At 40.6% G+C, this 21249-nt stretch overlaps 2 protein-coding genes across 2 annotated transcripts; one reads left to right on the top strand and one right to left on the bottom strand.

Annotated features, from left to right (window-relative positions):
• The first annotated feature begins 1066 nt into the window (after window positions 1–1066).
• kiss2 (kisspeptin 2) lies at window positions 1067–2523 on the top strand. The gene is made up of 2 exons (XM_071537784.1): window positions 1067–1190; window positions 2115–2523. Exons 1-2 carry the CDS (start codon window positions 1067–1069, stop codon window positions 2381–2383), a joined length of 393 nt encoding a protein of 130 aa, XP_071393885.1. The 3' UTR covers window positions 2384–2523.
• Window positions 2524–2819: 296 nt separating this feature from the next.
• On the bottom strand, window positions 2820–19493 carry LOC139659478 (L-lactate dehydrogenase B chain). Its single transcript, XM_071537762.1, has 8 exons — window positions 19299–19493; window positions 11644–11780; window positions 11027–11144; window positions 9628–9801; window positions 9031–9204; window positions 7591–7708; window positions 4989–5112; window positions 2820–4312 (listed from the first exon to the last, which is right to left on the bottom strand). Exons 2-8 carry the CDS (start codon window positions 11770–11772, stop codon window positions 4145–4147), a joined length of 1005 nt encoding a protein of 334 aa, XP_071393863.1. The 5' UTR covers window positions 11773–11780; window positions 19299–19493; the 3' UTR covers window positions 2820–4144.
• Window positions 19494–21249: the final 1756 nt, after the last annotated feature.

Here is a 21249-nt window from a genome sequence, read left to right as displayed (position 1 = left end):
ATCTTCATCGCTTATTATTATTATTGTTATAATTATTATTATTATTATTATTATTGTTATTATCATTATTATTATTAGTAGTAGTAGTAGTAGTAGGAGTAGGAGTATAGTCTTTATTTATATATTACTTTTCAAAACAGATGTTAATTTGTATTGCCTGTTATACAAAAGAACCATAACTGAAAAAACAGCAATACTGGGAGAAAAAAGTATGAAACATGTAGGTCAAATTCTGAAAAGGAATTTAAGTACAAAGGAGTTTTATTGATTTAAGTGAACATGTAAGTGATTTAAAGCTGATCCTGCTGTAGTCAGTCTCAGCTCCTCGTGCAGGCTTTCAGTATTATGAATATTTTGGATTCTGTATCGTCACAAGTCTATTTTGAGCACATGCCCAGGTTGTAATTGTCTTTTTGTAATGATACAATGACACTTTTTGCTTACACAGGACCCCATGTCCCAGTGACAATGTCATGCACGTCATCCATCCATTCTAACACTTTCATGGACTAGTTTCTCTACAGTTTAAAAAAAATTGAATGATGGACTTCAGGTTTTGTTTATGCTTTCGTTTTTTTTCTAGATGGATATTTTGGATCTATCTAGCTATCAGTATCACTGTTCATCCTCAAACAACAGTCCATGCAGCTGTTGCGATGCAATTGAATCCAAATGCACAGATTATAGCGCAATTATAGCGCCTTTTTTTCTTTTTAGGGAAATGTTGGTGAATTCCCCGTAAGATCCATTGCGACAATTCGGTTTTTCGCGCGGCAACGCAGTTTATTTTCTAATGGATGAATGTTTTCAGCAGCAAAGTGAGCGGGCACTGTCAACATTTCCGAGAAGAGCTGATGAATGATGCATTTCAGCACCACAAGTCGCGGACAGCGCCGCAATTTGCTCCGGGAGACGCAAACGGCTCTGATTGGCTGCCGCCTGGACGAGCAGCAGGTCGCACTGGTGGGAATATAAAAAGCCCTGAGTATACACTTTACTACATGGTGAATAGATGAACATTAACACCTTCAGCTGCATTGGTTGGATACAAACAGGGATCATTTGGATGTACCCAAAAATGAGAATCTTGGCTCTGATCCTGGTCTACGGTCTGATTCTTCGTCAGGATGGAGGAAGTTTTGCAGCATCTCTGCGGGGCTTTGAGTCTTCACAGTGGACACACACGATAGGTAAAGAGTCTTTAAAGTCTGTAAAGGTTATAGCTTTGAGGGGAAAAACGACTTATTTCTCTGTAATCCCGAAGAACGTGTCTTTGAATCAGTTTCAAATCCCCAAAAATGAGCAGATTGAGCCATTTGTGAACTTGGAAGATGTTTCTTTCAAATGGCCGAGCACATTATGCGCGGTTTCATTGAAAGATAGTTTTAAATTGTATTATTATCATTTGAGAAATTCAAATTCCACATATTTAAGGGCTAGATAACTTTTTTTTTAACAAAAAAAAAATCTAATTCCAAAACTAACCCCACCTGTTGCACATTTAATGACATATAAGGAAAACAACTGAAGGCTTTAGCAAAAAAAAAAGACTAAAAAAAAAGAGATTTAAAACTAATGATGGTATTTTATAAAAGATAGTAGATAGGCTAAGTCCACAATTGACAGAATTCTAACATTTTTATGGACTAGGTTCTCTATATTTTAAAGATGTTGAATGATGGACTTCAGGTTTTGTTTATGTTTTTGTGTTTTTTTTTCCCCAAATGGATATATAGCCTATAGTGTTTTGGGAATGCATGCTATTACAGGAGCAAACTATCTATCTGTCTATCTATCTATCTATTTATCTATCAGACTTGCTGATGTTAACTATTCTCCTATCAAAAATGGATATATAGCCTATAGTGTTTTGGGAATGCATGCTATTACAGGAGCAAACTATCTATCTATCTATCTATCTATCTATCTATCTATCTATCTATCTATCCATCTATCTATCTATCAGACTTGCTGATGTTAACTGTTCTCCTATCACAAATGGATATATAGCCTATAGTGTTTTGGAAACGCATGCCACTAAAGGAGCACACGTTGGGTAGGCTACAGTTGCAGGTGTGAGAGATGTAACCTCCCTCTTCCCTCTTTCCCTGCAGGTTTCCCTCAGCTCTCCGAGGTGAAGAGAAGAGCTGCGAGTGATTTCGGAGCGGAGGATCCCAACCTGTGTTTCTCCCTGAGAGAGAATGACGACCAGCGGCAGCTCTTGTGCAACGACCGGCGGAGTAAATTCAACTTCAACCCGTTTGGGCTGCGCTTCGGAAAGCGTTATAACGGGTATCTTCACAAAAGAGCGCTCAAAAGACCAAGGACAAATCAATTGCTGCCTGTTTTTCTCTTCCCGCGAGAACTGGAGGTGCCGACCTGACGCAGAAGTCCACTTCCCGTCCAGTGAGGATTTTAGTCCCGTATGTTGTAATCAGTGTTTGAGTGGGTCGCTTTGTCAAGTCCATGTGTTATAAGTCTCTTCCATATGTGTTAAAATGGCTTTTACTAAATATAAAAATATTTCCCTGAATAAAACTTTTATACTTAGCCAATATTGGCCGTGAATCCTTATGAAATCTGACACAATGAGAGTGAGAAAAGAAGAAAATGTATAGCATCAGTTTCTTGAGGAGTTTTCTCATACTGACTTGTGCAGTTTTTACCCAAAATGATGCAAATAAATTACAAAAAATGCAAATTATAAGCTTCTCCAGTGGCTTCCAACCAGAAGAGGGCAGTGCAGTGCCTCTTTAATTCATGCTGAGCCACTAATTGAGCCATTTCTGAACACATAACACACACACACACACACTTCATAAGGTTCATATTTATTAACTTAAACGTCGCTGTTTCCAACACAATTTACAACACGGGTCTGACAATCACAACTGATGTTTAAAAAAACAACTCAAGCTGGACGTTTCTGCTGTTCCCCTGCCTCTCCATCTCCCTCCCACAACACCAAAGAAACAGGGGGGGGGGAAGAAAAATCCCTCTTCACACACAAGGTTTCACATTGAATGTGCGTTGATGTACATGTGCAGACGTCTTTGTGCTACAGGGTACCATTGTTGGACAAAGGTAGGAGGAAAACAGTGTCTTTCTTTTTTCTTTTAGGGTCTTTCTTCAGACGTTTAGGGTCTTTCTCTCTGTGAATCCCAACAGGGAACGAAAGGAACGACTCCAGTGCAAACAAATAAGTGGAGGAGGAACACAACGCCACGTTTTCTTTTTCTTTTTTTTTTGGTTTTGTTTGATCCTGGCCCAAAATACCGGCAACACAACAATCCATGGAAGGTAACACAAGTCGGCTTAGATCTTCTAACACCGGGTTTCTTACACAAACACAATAACACAGCAACTTCAGCCTACTTGTTGTTGGGGAGCGGGTGTGCTTCATTGTAAAGGAGAATACCAGTGTCATTTAGAGCTATGGTCCATTTACTTCTGTCTATGTCTAGTTTACATTTGCCCCTATTTGCCCCTTTTGCATATAATTAGATTTTGTAACACCTTTTCGTTTCTAAAATACAAACTTTACGGTGTCAAATCTAGCTTGAAAATAACTGCTGCCCCTGATAAGATGCCCCAAATAAAAAGACATGAACGTGACAATAAAGTTTGTGAGGACATGTTGAGGGATTATTTCCCAGAGGAGACTTCCATTTCTTCCTATGGGTGTCAGATGATTGACAGGAATCAGAGCATAACACTCAACTCAGACATAATGAACAGAAACTCTGACAAAAACAAATTCTGGCTTCATGTTTCCTGTGATGGATTCTCTCGCTCTGTGGAAGTTATTTTTCATACTGTAGAAGAATGAATGGCAGCAAATGGCTTCTAATGAAGGAAAACAAGACTGATATCTGCAACTATGCTGACTGTGGGCAGACAAACAAGGAAGAAAATAAAGGAGAGGGGAAAACTAGACGATTGGCACAAATTTAAAAACACCGGTATTATCCTTTAAAATGAGAGCGACCGAGTCGGCTAAGAGAGAGGGACGTTAAAAAAGGAGGAGTGTGTGCGTACGTTAGGGGAGTGTGAGTTTGTGCGCGAACTCGTTTTGTATGCGACGCGCATGTAGGCTCTTCAACGTCGTGTGTGTGTGTGTGTGTGTGTGGCTGCGCCGGGCCCCTCAGATGTCCTTCAGGTCCTTCTGGATGCCCCACAGCGTGTCGGCGCTCTTCCTCAGCTGGCCCACCTCGCCGTCGGTCAGCGTCATGTTGACCACGCTGCTCACGCCGCCGCTGTTCAGCACGCACGGCAGGGACAGGAACACCTCCTCGCCGATGCCGTACATGTCCTGGGGAAACACATCACACACACACGTATACACAGGGTTAGGTGAGGGAGCAAACAAACTTGGACACAAACAAGAGGGATATTTATACAAACTCCAAATTCCTGCCCTTGTGTGGAGTAACAAAGTAATAATCTGCAACATTTTCATATATCTAAATGTCTGTTTTTCTACTTCCTATAATACAATAGTGATTCAACCTATATCCAGTTCATGATAGCTTATACATTTGCAGTCTGTCTTCCACATACTTCTATCATCTTCTATCAGCAAGCAATCTCATGTCAACTCAAACACATGCATGTAGGCGCACTTAGGCACACACACACACACACACACACACTTGCACAAACTCTGGCCCCATTTCGTACAGTTGGTGATATACTTGTTCTATCTTTTGTTTGAATTATTTTTTGTTTTTATCGAGTTCTTTGTTTTCTGTAAAGCACTTGTGAGATAAACCCGACTTGACAAACACATATGCAAACACACACACACACACATGCACACAGAAACATACAGTCCCATTACCGTTTGATTGAGTTATTATGGGCTAATAACCCATTTTCCAATAATAGTGAAACTATTCAGTCTGTTTAACTGGATTTAGGGTTGTGTGTATGCATGTGAGTGACTGTATGTGTGTATTTCTGTGTGTGTGTGTGTGTGTTTGTCTGACCTTGACCATGGTGGAGACGGGGTGGACGCGGCTCATGTTTTTGATGATGCTCTCGGTCAGGTCGGCCACGCTCAGGCCGATGGCCCAGTTGGTGTAGCCCTTCAGCTTGATCACCTCGTAGGCACTGGAACACAACACAGCCCTCCATCAAGACCCATACGTGTGTGTGTGTGTGTGTGTGTGTGTGTGTGTGTGAGTGTGTGTGTGTGAAGGTCTGTGAAACTATGACCTCCACATGGTCATCATCATGAGGAAAACAACCTCCAGTATAAACAAAAAGCAATTATATTTCCAGAAAAGCATTAAAGGGACAATAAATAAGGTTTTAGCACAAAATGGCTGTAATTAATCTGCAGGGTTTGATAAGGTTGTTGATCAATACTGACTCAAGGATTACTTCAACAGGTGCTGCTTCACTCAGAATGTAATAAAATATATCTTTAAATTTTATTGAAATGTAATAAAACCTGTTAATGTAATAAATTACATCATATTATTACATTACCCAGTGATTATTACTTTATAAGGGGTATAACATACTTTTAAGTAATAATAATATTGACTAATATTGCAACAAGAACAATGCCGTAACTACAGTTGTTATAAATACGTAACACCACTTATTTATGAAGTAACAATCACCTGTTATTGTAATCATGTGATGTAATTTATTAAATTAAGAGATTTTAATACATTTGCAATCCATTCAGAGTGCACTAATGCTACAGCATCAGAGTGCCAAAACAGAAAGAAAAATAAAATAAGAAGAAACAGAATGCAGGCTATCTATTTCAAGTCACTCCATTCAGAGGGACATTTGTAATATATTTTGACAAGTTATTACATTATCCAGCTGTTGTTACATTATCTGTTACTTGACCATTTCACTCTCTTTGGGGGTGCAGGTTATTAGTCTCACTGAAGTTCCAACGCCACGGACATAAAAGCAAATTCCTGCACACAAAGGATCACCTTCGCATTCATTTATTTTTGTTGATGTTTCGGTCATGAGACCTTTTTTGCTCGGGACCTTGAGAGAGGTCTTATGACTGGAACGTAAACATGCAGACGTGATCCTGGAGGAGTGCATGGAAATGTTTTGGTTTTTTTCTAAATAGTTGAATGAAAGCCAGCAGGGGAAATGTGCAGCTCCAGAGGCGAGGGACTTAACCACTCAGATATCTGTGCACACTACTTAGTAGTCTTTCTTGAGCTAAACAAGGTTTGGGGCGTGTTTTAATAGCAAGCCTTTTCTCTTGATATGTGTTTTAGTGTGAGTGGATTAACGGGTGTAGTACTCAAGGACAATGTTTCAACAGATGATGTCTTGTTGGTATTTTTTGAATTTTAAGTGGATAGGAACCAAGGCTTGTGGTCAACTTTCACAGCGCTCTGCTCTGTGCAGCAAGCACCTACTAGCCGCTGAAAAGCCCTTGACGTGCATTAGCCTCGGCGCTGACAAGTAGCTAATGCATAGAGCTTGCATTAACACTGCCTGGGTTAGAGGTTACATTCCCACCGGGGGCCACTTGCACTAAATATGTAATCACACATGGTACAGTAGAGCGCCGCGGATAAAAGCAGCCTCCAAATTACTTATAGCCCTGGTAATGAGAGAGGAAGTTAAATAATGACACAGAGAATATTATTGTTATGTATTATTAATGTGTATATTACTTGTCTGGTGATTTAAGGCTGGGGATGTTTAAGTCTTTGTGGCATAAAGATCTTTTGACTGTGTGATGGAGGAAAAAGGAAGAGGCTGATTCATCTCCATTAAACAGCCATGAAAGGATCAGATTTGTGATTTAGAGAGCTAAAATTATGATTTTTCAGGAGAGATATTTTCTGTTCTTGTATAAACTAAGCTCCAAATCACTGACCACCGTTTCCCTGTCTGAACAAATGCATTAACAGCTGGATCCTTCTCAGTAGATTCACTTCAGTAGGAACTGGGTTTGGTTCCTTTTAAGCGAGCGAAATGAAAGCAACACTTGTCCTTCTGAATCTCGTCACTCAAAGCAATGTGAACTGACAAGAGGTCATATGAGGGAGAGTGTAAAAAAAAAAAAAGAAAAAGCAAATGTTTCCAGATAATGATCACAGTTCCCTGAAATAAGCAGCGTGTTGGCTAATATTACTCAGCAACAGAGTTTAGTCCCAAGAATGAAGAACTGAACTCTGGGAGGCTTTAAAAATAGTTCTAAAACCATCAGTGTTGCAACTTTTTTACATAGTTTTGGAAGTTGGGTAGTGAAGAGCTTGATTTGTGCTAATGGAGGATTTAAGGTATCACACAGCAAGAATAGTTAGGGATTTTATGCAGTTATTTCTGTCTAGCAGTTACTCAAAAGACATGAGACTATAAATATTTGTGTTATAGAAATGAAAAGCCTGTAAATGCAGGATATTAGATAAGAAATGGATATTTAGGAAGACATTGCTTCCTTTTTGGATTGCTTTAAAAGAGTTTTGGTAAGTTAAACCATAGCTTTTTCGCATGATCATCCATTGATACTTCTCTCTCTCTCTCTCTCTCTCATTTGCTTTCTCTCTCTCTCTCTCTCTCTCTCTCTCACACACACACACACACACGCCATACCTGTCGACCACGGCCTTGTGTGTTGCCTTCCACTGTTCCTTATCGCCATCAGTTCCGATCTCAGGGTTCAGCTTCTGCAGGTTCACTCCCGCCACGTTTGCACCGCTCCACACAGGCACTGGAATAAATACAGACACACACATTAATGAATTAATGAATTAATTAAAGCCGCACTATGCAAGATTTTTATGTAAAAATACACCCGCCTTTTCAGCCTAAATCACAAAGTGGGGCTGCAACAGAGAAGAGCGTTCCAAACGCTGTAGATTTCTTAGATTTTCCCAAATTAAATTATGGTGTCGGGTATGGACGCTGGCAGGAAAACTTCTCTAATACAAACTCTTCTAAACTCTTCTAAACTCTTCGTCTAAACTCGTCTAAACTCTTCTGAAGCATCACAGACTGGTTGGTACACATGAGTGTGCTGTGTGCGGTTTAGCAACACCACCTTACATGATTTTTGGGGATTGAAGTGCTCTAATTTAAAGTTACCTCTCACTGCCATTTGGGGCCGCCAATGTGCAAAATTACCTAGGGTTGGGGATTAGGGTTAGCCCTTAACACTAGAAACTACTATTAATAAACCTGTAAAACCAACTCAGTTAAAACATCTGTGTCCTTTCTTTTCATTCTTTTGGGTTAAAAGAAACTAATTGCGTCGACTTATGTCCAATCATATAAGCTGCAGACAGCCGAGGCTTAGCATCAGATTGGGACAGATGGGCACATGCTCACATCCATGCCAGCCTAATACTAAATAGCGCCATACACAGTGACCTTATTTAATATTCCAAACAAGCATTACAGGCATGTTGTCTGTCGCAACTGTTTCATGGTCAGAGGAAGAAAAGGCATTGGAAATACATACCAGATACCACATACCAGATTTAGCTAAAAAGGATTTGACTGGTTTCCACAAAGTCTTCTGTAGCCCAATGGTATTATATGGAATAAAAAAAAAAAATTCCTTGCTCGATATACAAAAACACAGATGATTCCACTCTCTAAAATGTTTCTACTTTGTGAGTAAAGGTCTTAAGATAGGTAATAAATTCAATGATATTCACTGGTTAGTTTTGCTTTCATGTCAGTGATCATTTTAAAAGATTAGATGTCATTATTTTGAATGGGAGATGTCTCACTTGGGAAATGAAAATGCAGTGCCTCGACAACAATATCTAACAAATATTCCTGTGACCCTAGACTGATAATGCATGATAGAAAAGAGCTATGTAAGGAAATAGGAGAAACAGTAGAATGTTATTTTGTTTTCATTTTGTCTTCCTGTGTCCCTCTCTCCCTCTAATCTCTTTCTCTACACACTGCCAGAATTTAAATACTCTTCCAGGGCCTTGCCTTTTACCCCCCCCCCCCCCCCCCCCCCACACACACACACACACACACACACACACACACACACATTCTCCTCTGTCCACTCACCGCTGGTGTCCCCGTGCTCCCCCAGCACCCAGCCGTTGAAGGAGGTGGCGTGGATGCCGAGGCGTTCGGCCATCAGGTAGCGGAAGCGGGCCGAGTCCAGGTTGGTCCCGCTGCCGATGACGCGGTGCTTGGGCAGACCGCTCAGCTTCCAGGTCACATAGGTCAGCACGTCGACTGAGGAGGGAGCAGTAAAACCAAGGGGTCACTAACGTGCACACACACACAGGCACACATGCACTCATGAAAACACACACACACACACACACACTCATGGAAAGTATTTACATCTGGTGACTGGCCATGAATTCATTAGACCTATTCATAGTTCAGGATGTGTACAGCAGTGTGTGTAAGTGTGTGTGAGTGTGTGTGTGTGTGTGTGTGTGTGTGTGTGTGTGTGTTCTTCTTCTTCTACTTCAACTTCTATCTGATATTTCGAGGCGGGGGCTTACAAAATATACCACTTTTTTTGTTTTTTTGGTAAGTGGTAACTACAATATTATCACTGAAATTGAAACAGTAATTCCTGGGAAACGTGATAATATTACTGTTAACATGTTAGCACCCAACACTGTTGATGTGTATTTGTGTATGTACCAGGGTTGGAGACCACGATGAGGGTGCAGTTGGGACTGTACTTGACGATCTGGGGGATGATCATCTTGAAGACGTTGACGTTCCTCTGCACCAGGTTGAGGCGGCTCTCGCCCTCCTGCTGCCGAACGCCGGCCGTCACCACCACCAGGCGGGAGTTGGCCGTCACCGCGTAGTCTGGAGGAGGAGGGAGAGAGAGGGAGAGAGGAAGGAAGGGAGGGAAGGAGAGAGGAAGAGAGAGAGAGAGGGAGAGGAAAGAAGGAAAAGAGGTGGAGAGGAAGTGGGAGTGACAGAGTAGAGAGAGAAATGGATTAGGGAGGAAATATTAGAGGGGGAGATGGAGGGAGACAGGCAGAGGTGGGAGGGAGAAAGACGGTGGAGAGACAGAGATGAAGGAGAGAGAGAAAGATGGAAACAGAGGGAGAGACAGCGGGAAAGAGAGGTAGGGAAGGGAGAGAGGGACAAGTCCCAACTGAAATGTAATTGACCCAATTGAGGCTTTGCAGTTGCATCGCAAATCTACAAACAACCACATCTGGCAGCATCATGAATGTCCATTAGAGAATTGTCTGTGCACAAATAATGGCTAAATATATCACAAACAGGCCAGGAGAAGCGAGATGCCTGGAAAAGACTGTTGTGGTGTGGATGTTCAGTATATTGTAAGTAAAAGGGAATGGTCTAATAAGGTAGATTTGTTTCCAAAATGTAGGTTTCTGTGACACAGATAACTGTGTCACAGATGTATCTAGTAAAAGCTAACATTAGTGTTAGAAGTGGTTTCATGTTAACATTAACATCGGTTGCTTTGCTAAATTAGCCTGCTGGCTAATTAGCTAGTTAACACTGCCAAAAAACAATGGTCGAAATAACGAATTAGCCTACATTTAGTAACGTTACTGTAATTGAGTAGCTTTTGTGTGTAGGCCTACTTGTACTTTTTTGAGTATTTTTTTAACATCAGTAATTTTACTTTTGCTTAAGCACATTTTTACTAAAGTATAGGCTTGTACTTAGCTACATTTTAAATCACACTCATTACAGAGTACAGATTTTGTGGCTCTCATAAGCATCATAAATTGGACAATCATAAATTGGCCAATTAAAGTATGTTTGTGCACTTTATTTGAACTCTGTCCTCTCATCCTCTTAGAGTTTTAAATTAGCTACTTTTTACATTATGTAAAGTACCAGCAAAGTAACAGTACTTCTACTTGAGTAGGACATTTCCACCATTGCCAAAAAACAGTTGTTATCTTACTTGGCCAATAAAACTTAGTCTGATTCATAAATGAAAGAGTTATGTTTCAGCGGTGACTTCAAATTTGTAAAGTGATATTTGAGAGAATGATGAGACAAATCAGGTCCAATGCTCTTTTATGTGAGCGGGGAGAGTCCAAACCTTTGTCCCCGACTATCTTGGAGGTCCTGAGGAAGAGGCTGCCGTGCTGCAGGTCCATCACCTCTCCTTTCAGACGATCCTCCATCACATCCACCAGAGCCAGCTCATCAGCCAGGTCCTGCAGAGGAGGGAGAGAGGAGAGGAGAGGAGAGGGGAGGAGAGGAGAGGGGAGGAGAGGAGAGGAGAGGAGAGGAGAGGAGAGGAGAGGAGAGGAGAGGAGAGGAGAGGAGAGGAGAGGGGAGGAGAGGAGATTATGACAAACATTATTACTTTTGTACCTGTTGTATTTTGCTTGTTTTGCTATCTTTTAACCCTGTTTTTAATTAACTTTTAGTATTTTTTATTAATTATTCACCTCTTTGATTTATTTCTATTATTGTTTTTGTGTCTATGTAAGCACTTTTACCCACATATCCACTGACTCACATTGACACACATTGACCAAATACTGGAAAAAATAAGGAGAGGGGAACCACTATATGTTTTGTATAGCCATATTTTCTGCCCCTCAGCAGAAAATGCATGCATTGTCACCTTAGCTTGAATAAATACTTTTCTTTTTCGTCTCTCCTTGTTTTTTGTAAGAAAAGACAGGCTACAGGCCCTGTGGCTCTTACCCGGAGCAGGATGCTGACGGCGCAGGCCATGCCCACCTGGCCCACCCCCACCACCGTCACCTTGTTCCTGGGAGGCTCCGCAGGTCCGCTGGCCAGCGGGGTGATCAGCTTCTGCATCACCGACGACATGATCAGAGCTGGAGGGAAGGAGGGAGAGAGGAATATCTGGGTCAGGCCCTTTTTAAATGTGGATCACAGCATGGCAGGCTGAGGACAGGAGTACTACTGAACTTTTTGGTTTGGTGTGAGGTATTTTAATCAGACCTATGGGTTGTTTTCCTCACCTGTACAAATTGTTAATTTCCTCCCTCTCTGTTTTTCTTTATCGTTGTATTTTAAGATCGATTTTATCGCTTCGTCTCTGAGATTACTTTGAAAATGAACTGAACTACAAACTAAAGGATTCCCACTGTGGTTCTGATGTAAGTAGTAAAAAAAAGTAAAATGCCATGACTACTGCATGACTACTCCATAACTAAGTCAGACCACTGGATTGATGATGATTTAAATATTCTTTCGTGCTTTATTTTTCTATTTTTAATAATTATATTATATAGCTCAAAACAATACATAAAAAACAAACGAAATAACAGACTTTTGAACTAAATCTTTACAACAGACAGGCTTATTTTTAGCAGTTTAAGAGACCTAATTTTTACTTTCAATAATAAATAATTTAGGACATGGGGTTGAATTGAGACATATTTGAAGTTGAGAATATGAAATTAACCCATTAAGATGACAAGATTTACTACTGAGGACAAATTGATGATCATTACATTAAAAATAGCAAATAGGGGTAAACAGTCTGGTTTCCACTACAGCTGGGAAAACCACCTAAAAACCTTCATCTAATGCAATAAGTGTGTGAAACAAGTTGCTTAATGCATTCTGGTATATTCCTGTGAAGAGACCCAGTTGTAAAAATTCCCTGTTATTCCCTGACTTCACCAGAGGATTTAACAAATCCCCTGACTTCCCCTGTCCAAACTCCATGATATTCCAGAAACTGCATGACCAGTGAGAAACCAGAAACTAAACTAAACTAAACTGAAACACACACTCACTCATATACACACAGTTCATCACCCTGCAGCATTGTACACCAGAATTGTAACTAAATGGCTTTGTGTTACAACACACAGGTCAAAGTGTCAGAGAGACACAGAGCTTTTCACTGAGGGAGTTTGTAGTCAATAAGGAACTCATTACCAGGAGCTGGGCCAGTCAAAACACTGTCTCAGTGATGGGTAAACATTAGTCTTGCTCTTTCTATCTAACACACACACACATACAACTTGTGCGGTAGCCTACAAGACACTAAATGTTCCTAAAAATCTATAATATTGGTTGATTTCATACATATTTCCACTGACACAAGCACTAAAAACGATAAACCGCTCTAATACAGTAGTTTCTCAAGACAAATCAATTACAAAACACAAAGACCTTTCCATACAGGACAAGGCCCCAATGGAAACATGCACCAAATAAAGCCCTCTACATAACAAATTCAGTTCAATAAACACAGACAGAATACAGCATCCTAGATTGTAGGCTGCTGAACGAATTAAATACAGCCTACATGCAAAAGAACGACCAGCCAAACCAGATACGGAGGCTTCAAAACTTACAGGAGGACGAGCGGATGGGCAGCAGAAAGCGGGACATCATGGCAGGAATCGAGCCCAGAAATCACAACGAACCACAAAACGCTCGCTGTCCATTTTAAATACTCTTTAATCTTATCGTGGCTATTATTGTTTGGTTCGACCGACTCATCGTTTTTCCTTGCTCTCTACGACGTTATCATCATTACGCTTAGGCCAAGCACACAGTTAGTTTTTTGATCTGTGTGATTCCTGTGCAGACGTAATGTATCTGCATAGGCATATCGTTCTTATTATCGTCATGTCCATCCTTCCAGCAGTTTTTGTACCGCATGTACTGATTGTGATGACAGTTGCTTTCATTTGTGATGCTGTTATCCCCTGATACAGGAAGATCAGGCTCCGGGCCTGAGGCTTATCAGGGAAATGTGAAGACAGAGTTCTTGATGGATGGCTGATGATGCGGGTGGCCGGATAAAAGCACCAGCAGCAGGGCAGGGCGTTGAAAAGTGACACCCAAATATGACACTGTAGTGATTTTTTGTGTCAGTATTGAATTTATTACATCAAAAGGTGACGGAAAAGGTATTGAAAAGTTTCCAATTGTCAGATTCTTGCAGTGAGGACTCATGTTTTCTTCTTGTCTTTGGGTGTTTTGGCTGTTTGCAGTGGGGAGATCAACTAAATCTAAACTAAATCTGCTTGGAAAAGCAGAAGGAATGTACAAAGAAGAATGCTGTTGTGCTCTGATGATTCAGTGTCAGGGAATTAACTTGACTCTGTGTTTTGAAAGGAATTCACTTTCAAAGTTTTGCACACTGTCAAAAATTATTTAGACAAAAATCTATCAAAAATTATCACATTTATCTTCAAAAGGGCACAGTGACAAACTTCAACAGAGTTGAATTATAGCAAAATGACTATAATATATCTGCAGAGGTTTAATAGGGTTGTTGATCGATACCAATACCTCAATGATTACTTCAGAAACAGAAAGAAAATAAGAGCAGGAAGAGCAAACATATCAGCTCATGTTATCAGCATCAGCGCTATTACATAATCTCATTCAACTGAGAAAGGTTGAAGAAAATATTGTTTTAGAAGCGATACTGAATTTGAAATCGGAACCAGTATTGGTACTGAAAACCTTCCAGCCCTGACCGCTGCTGACGACCACCACACCAGTCTAGATTGAAGCCTGGATCGCCTACTAAACTGTGAGCCAGACAGGCAGCTGTTCTGCTACTCAAGCCCCCCCCCTTAGTCCAGCAGGAGTCCCCCCGGATGTCCCATCTGGAACCACGATGGAGGAGAGATGCAGAAAATCTAGTCCCAAGACAAAAATGTGGCACAGGTGCAAGGGAAACACACACTCACTCTGTCTCTCTTTGTTTTTCACTCTATGCCACACACACACACACACACACACATATAACACACAAAAATACACGTGCACAAACATAGCAGACACATGAGTACACCTACAAATACACACATAACATACATAGGAGTGGAAAGAGTACCAACATATCAAGTACTGTTATGTTGCTGAAATTATACTTGAATATAGTAAAATTACAGGTGTAAAAATATGCAGAAGTAAAGGTAAAAAGTAAAAGTTACTAAATTAAGCAATATTACACGAGACACACCCTCGAGTGTAATATTGCGATTATACAACAGTTACCAACAAAATAAAAGATATAATCAAAATGTATTCATATTGTGGGGCAATTCGCTCTCAAAATAAAAAACTTTTTGCTAGTGTTATCTCCATTTCCCTGGAAATACATGGGGTCTGACTAATAACTGGAAAACAATCAGTAGACTCCTATGTAATGGAACCTAGTTTACTACTCCAGCAAGTAGGCGGAGCCTTAGTAACGACCTAGCAACAGAGACGATTTCTAGTCCCTGTTGAGTCAGCCAGCCAACTTGAGCTAATGCTTAAGATTGTGGGATTTCCCAAACTGAATAAATACCACACATATAAACACAAAACTGCCTTGCTAGCTCAATCTTGTTGTAACTAAGATATCTGCTGAAGAAAAGAAGAATTTTTTTTTTCCATGGACAGATTTAGCTACTACGTCCATGAACTTCACATGTATTTGCTAGTATGCTATATATATATGCTAGTAGCGCCGTGTCACGGACTCACCGGCACAGCTGACGGAGGATGCCAGAGCATCTGGTAACATCAAGGCTGAACAGAGTTATATTTAAATATATTGTATGATAATATATGGCGGAGTAATATTTAGTGATGAGCACGGCTAGGTGTGCTGTCATGCTGATTTGATCACGTTCTAAATGTCTAGTTGACCAATCAGATTGCTTGGTCGGAACTACCTGTTGTATAATCAAAGTTATCATCTTATGCAATGCAAAACTGAGGTCAGACTTCAAACCAGGGTTGAATACTTTTCCATTGATGGAAACTTTACAAGTCACCCTACATTCACTCTATCCATCTATTTTATGTTTTTCATTAACTCCAATTTTTAATAATTAAACTTGCACCTCTCCCCTGCAGTCATCTGTTCTACCTGTTAAGTCTGGCAAGAATATGTGAGGCAGACCAAAGTTAACCAGCCAGATCATTATGGCTTGGCTGCAGTAGAAAGTTATGGATTTCAGAATGCATTCAAGTCAACAGTGAGTCATCTCACATCTGAGTGGTGAAGAGGAGAAGAATGCTCGCTTCCCAAGCCTTCACATAGTGATGAAAAGTGTATTTAAAGGGGAATGCTACCCATTTTAAGAAATCACATATATTATTTCTGTGCCCCAGGACAGTTCAGTCAATGTGAACTTGCATGACTCTTTCCTAAAGTTAGAAATCAAAGGGCGAACCCTCAAATTTGTGATGTCACTGGGATGTAAAGTCAGAGGCTGCTCCATAGACAATGAATGAGCTGCTGACTTGTGGAGCCATGGACTTTGCAGTACCTTCACTGACCCACAGGGGACCGTGGACCCCTTGTTGAGAACCGCTGCTCTAATGGATGCAATTTAAAATGTCAAACATGCTAGAAATACAATAAGAAATAAAGAAAATAATAAAAGTAAAATGACTCACTTAAAAAAATAAGCAGAAAGCATACAAAAAGCAAAAAAGCTCAATCACACACACACACACACACACACAGTGGTGCTGCTAGAACTTATAGGCTCCTCTGGGCCTCCCCTCTCTGAAGGCCCCCCTCCACATTAAGACCCCCCTGAAAATGCCCCCTTCTGCCCCCACCCCCCACCCCTCACACACACACACACAGGTCTCTCTAACCCCACCCCTAATCCTACCAACCCTCTACCTCCTCCATCTGCTGCTGCTGCTCACTCTCTCTCTCTTTCTCTTTTTTCTCTTTCTCTCTCCCTCTCTCTCTCTAATCCACAAAAAAAACAAAACACTTTTCTGCCAAAAGGACTAAATTCTCAATTTACAGAGCCATAGTCAACACATGGCACTCAGGCCAGTAAATCATTTCTAGTGGACAAAATAGATACAAATTTTATGTGAATTGCATAATCTGTAACACATAACTCAATTTTTCCAATGTCATAACACTTAATAACAGAAACAATAGCTTAGCCGGCCACAGAGGTTAGTAGCTGGTATGAAGAACCCGGTCAAAGCAACTTGAGTTCATGTTGTCATGCACTGTAACCCGTCCTCATAAACAGAACTCGTCACGTAGTTTTCTGTCAACACGTCGCAATAGCAATAAGCAGGTATCGTTTCATAATCAAGGTCAAACGGACATTTAAAATCACAGCACAAGGGGAGGCTTTGTTCACAACCAATGAGACCGACGAGCTATATAACCGAGCACAGGGCATCTCCAACTTTTTTATGTCATGAACCCCCAGGATTTTTGCTATTAGATGTGACAAAATTATAAAAAATTATAAAATTACAAAATTATAGAACTGTCTCTTCTGTGGGTGTGGGAATAACAGCCACGGATACAATGAAATTTATGATCAGAATAGTTATTTTTATGCATCCTCTCATTGTGGGACAAACAATAATCTAGGCCGCAGTTTCCCCAACCTTTTCATGTCAAGAACCCCCAAAATTGATACAACTGCAGTGAAAGAAACCCCATCTGAGAGGAGTTTTGTTATTAGACGTGTTACAGAATTATATGACTGTCTATATTTATGCATTCTCTCACTGTGCTAACTTAGTGAAACAAGTGTGAAATTAAGCTATTCCTAATTTTGCTCAGGACCCCCTGGAACCCTCTCAAGGACCCCTGGAGGGCCCTGGTCCCCACTTTGGGAACCACACTGACCTAGGTTACTATCAGAGTGAGTTACTTTTGTTCTGCATTGCTCAGTTGTCAGTAAACACGTCGCAATACGCAGATATGATTTCATACCAAGGTCAAATGAACGCTTAAAATAACAGAGCAAGGGGAGGCAGTGTTCACAACAAATGGGACAAACTATATACAGTATATGTATATATATACAGTAAATATAAACGAAACCAGGGAGTCCCTGACTTTTTCACGTCAAAGACCCTCAAATAGATACACAACAGACCATGTGGTGAAAGGAATGACATCTAAGAGGATTTATTTTTGTTAATAGATATGATACAGAATTACATAACTGTCCTTTCTGTAGGTGGGGAGATATACAGCCACAGATACAGTGAAACGACATTTGTATGCATTCACTAATTGTGCTAACCTCTAGATAGTTAAATAATTCAGAAATTAAACTATTCCTAATTCTGCTCAGGACCCCCTGGAACCCTCTCAAGGACCCCCTGGAGGGCCCCCGGACCTCAGTTTGGGAACCACACTGACCTAAGTTACCAGTTGGCACGAGGTACACGGTCAAAAGCAGAGTGAGCTCATTTTTGTCCTCCAACTGTGATTGGCTGTCAACAAGTTACAGTATGAAGATATGATTTGATTATCGAGGTCAAATTAACAGTTAAAATAACGGGAGAGGAGGAGGCTTTGTTCACAACAACAGGACACTGGGCCTGTATGACCTGGAGTGTCCTATTGTTGGCAGTTGCTCAGAAAACAATAGGACTGCTGAACAACAAAATGCCTCCTTTAGAAATCATCCAAGCTTGCTTTAACCCCATTTTATCTTCTTTAAAAAATCAATTGCCTATTACATAATCTTCTCGACTCGTCTTATTTCTAAGACGACGTTACAGTAAATTATTCATCATCACGCCATGCCGGGGACTGAATTATTTCTAGCCCAATTTCTAAAGGTGGCATTTTGTTGTAGCTTCGTTTCTCTCTTTCACTGCTATTTTAGTGAAATTATGTAAAATGCCTGGCCATCCTTCCATCGCCCTTGCTGTTGGTGATGCTTTTATATGGAGAGAGAGAGAGAGAGAGAGAGAGAGAGAGAGAGAGAGAACAAGACTCAAATGAAACAGCACCAAGTGTTGTAAAACCTAAAAAACCCCGCATAAATAACTGTGAATAAAACCCCAATTAGCCTACGTCGTTACCGCAAGTTCAAGTTCACGGCGAGTTCATCAGGATGTTCGGTGTTTCCTGTCTGGGCGACATTACAAAGCTGAGAAAATTAGATTAAAAAATTTGACAAACCACCGTTCAAGTCAAGTGCACCTCAAAGAAATAGGATTTAATCGGCCAAGTTGCTCGAATAATAAAAAACAACCCGACACAAACGTTACATTTGATCTCCCTGCTGATCTAAATGAGCAGTAAAAGAGCTAACTGCACTTTGTACAGTCGGCATTAACCCTAATTGAGACTGGAAATTATACCCATATTGGCACTTAATTTTCTTTTTAATTTTTCATAATGTTTCTTATCTCCAGCGACGCGCAAATTCGCGAAACCACCTTCCGAAAGAAGCGTTGCATCAGTTTAATTACATTAAATTTAAGTGCGCAGAAATTGAAAATGGTTTCCTGCAGCGCGCATTTCAACTATGAGCATCCATTGCTGCTGAGGCGATCAGCACGCATCACCGTGAGAGAGCACGAAGCCGGTAGGAAGAAACCAAAAGAACAAATATAGGTAGAGTACATACATTTTTGCAGGTATTTCTAAGAGGGAATATCCTTTTTTTTTGGTCCACAGGAGGCAGGAGACGGTACCGCGTTCACCGGCTGGCAGGGAGATGGAGACTTGTGGAGTTGAACGGGTTGCAGACAGGAGGAGGAAGAGGAGGAGGAGGAGGAAGAGGAGGATGGGTTGCCAATGTGACCACGCTAGGTTCACATGTGAGGAGGGGTACAGGAGGCCGGGGGACCGTCTGCATGCCATTATATAGCCGTGTCTGTCGGATTGGGATTGGGAAATATGATTGATAGCTGCAGACTAGCAGCTGATTACATTCAATGCCTCTGTTTCTTTTTTCTTTTTTTTTTATCCAGGAAAGTTTTCAGACAGTCACAAGCACAAACGTAACCAATTTTTTTACCCACCTTTTTATTTGCAGGATAGAGTGTGCCCAACTGTGGCATGATAAAAATATTCATTAAGTATATTACTAGTAGACCTATATATCATAGTAAGTGATAGATCTATGCTCAAGTACATTATATGAAGATATAGTTTCCCTTATGGGAAATTTCCATTGAAAGTTTCCTCTTTGGCACCCATGAAACATGGGATTTTAATGAGGATCCAGTAATTTTCCTGTAGGGTTTTCACTGGCTTTTCCATTCATTCTCATTCATTTTCTGAACTATGAAAACCATTTAGTAAATGTGGTATAAGTGGATATACATGTAATATTGAGATGTAATTAGAAGTATCCTATTTAAGACTGTGCAAAGATGAATAAGGAGTGTAACTCAAAACAAAGACAGAAAACTTTCTCCACCACCCCTGGAGTTTCCATGGTGACACACAGAGATCCCATTAACTCTCATGGGTCTTCTAGGAGAGGTTTTAAAAACACAAGTCAATACTTTTCCCACCTTTGTATTTCCCACCGGTCACATGCTGCAGCTCCAGCTGGCAGCATGAATGAATAGTTTTAGCACTTTTAGCTAAGCTGCAGCAGGTTATGATGGCCAGTAAAGCTCATGAAGGCAGTTTTCTTGCTAGAGCAGGAGGTGTCAGGTGTATTTACACGTTATCTGGCTGTACCCAGATATGAATGGACTTTGACCTGTTAATTAAACATTCATAACGCCTCAGGGAAAGTATTGCCAGTCAATAAAATCTGACTGAGCTACACTCAGCGGTGCACTTTGCACAATCTGCATTAATATGTGGTTTAGCCTGTATAATATGGTGTTACATGCAGTGGTTTTAGATCAATAATGCTATTGTTGTGTTAGATAAAAACAACACAACACAGCAAAATCATCAGTGTTAAATTAACTCTGAGAGTGTTAAAATCAACATGCCACTTGTTTATACAACTCCACACCCTCAGAGTTAATTTAACACTTTTAGATAGATTTGAACAGCCATATCAGCTGTGTGAGTGGACAACAACTCACCAATCAACACTAGTTAACTCCAAATAATCGTCACTGAAAAATCAACACTTATTCACACTGGGAGATTTGCTGTGAATAAGCAAACAAGGGTATGCAAGCTGATGCATGTGAGCTCAATACCCTTAAATATTAACATGTTCACCCTAAAGACACATTGTACACACAGTACAGTGAAAAAATGGCGCATCATCCTCCTAAGCCACATCACTTCCCTAAAGTAGAGAACTTCAGCTCAACGCTTCTTGTTTGTGTTGTAATTATGCGTCCAGATCGCGTTCAGTATAGTCATTATCAGGCAGGTTAGTGAATTGCTCCATAACAAAACTATCAATCGTTCACTTCACACACAGTGCCGCACGTTATCAGCATGCGCTCTGGGGCTGGAGGTCGGATGAGGTAACAGGTGTGAAAGTTTTCTTCAAGTTCTTTATGGGTGCAAAGGTCACCGGGTCACTGAGAAAGAGAGGAAGTCTGTGAACAGAGACACAATAGACACCTTCACTGAGCCTCTCCCTTCCTTCCTTC

Source organism: Centroberyx affinis, unplaced genomic scaffold (assembly GCF_046629955.1).
Source record: "Centroberyx affinis isolate AG114_WGS23_722 - 3 ecotype Tasmania unplaced genomic scaffold, CSIRO-AGI_Caff_v1 ptg003122l_1, whole genome shotgun sequence".
In the NCBI taxonomy this organism is placed as follows: Eukaryota; Metazoa; Chordata; class Actinopteri; order Beryciformes; family Berycidae; genus Centroberyx; species Centroberyx affinis.
This window is presented reverse-complemented; position numbering and strand designations above follow the sequence as displayed.

What these genes read in the sequence shown, in the direction of transcription:
- kiss2 (XM_071537784.1), top strand. Translation starts at nt 1,067, where the DNA reads ATGTACCCAAAAATGAGAATCTTGGCTCTGATCCTGGTCTACGGTCTG. An exon ending in ACAGTGGACACACACGATAG is followed by an intron (nt 1,191 to 2,114) that starts GTAAAGAGTCTT and finishes CTTTCCCTGCAG; the next exon opens with GTTTCCCTCAGCTCTCCGAG.
- LOC139659478 (XM_071537762.1), bottom strand. Translation starts at nt 11,772, where the DNA reads ATGTCGTCGGTGATGCAGAAGCTGATCACCCCGCTGGCCAGCGGACCT. An exon ending in GGAGCACGGGGACACCAGCG is followed by an intron (nt 7,709 to 9,030) that starts GTGAGTGGACAG and finishes TATTTATTCCAG; the next exon opens with TGCCTGTGTGGAGCGGTGCA. An exon ending in CCGTCTCCACCATGGTCAAG is followed by an intron (nt 4,313 to 4,988) that starts GTCAGACAAACA and finishes GTGTTTCCCCAG; the next exon opens with GACATGTACGGCATCGGCGA.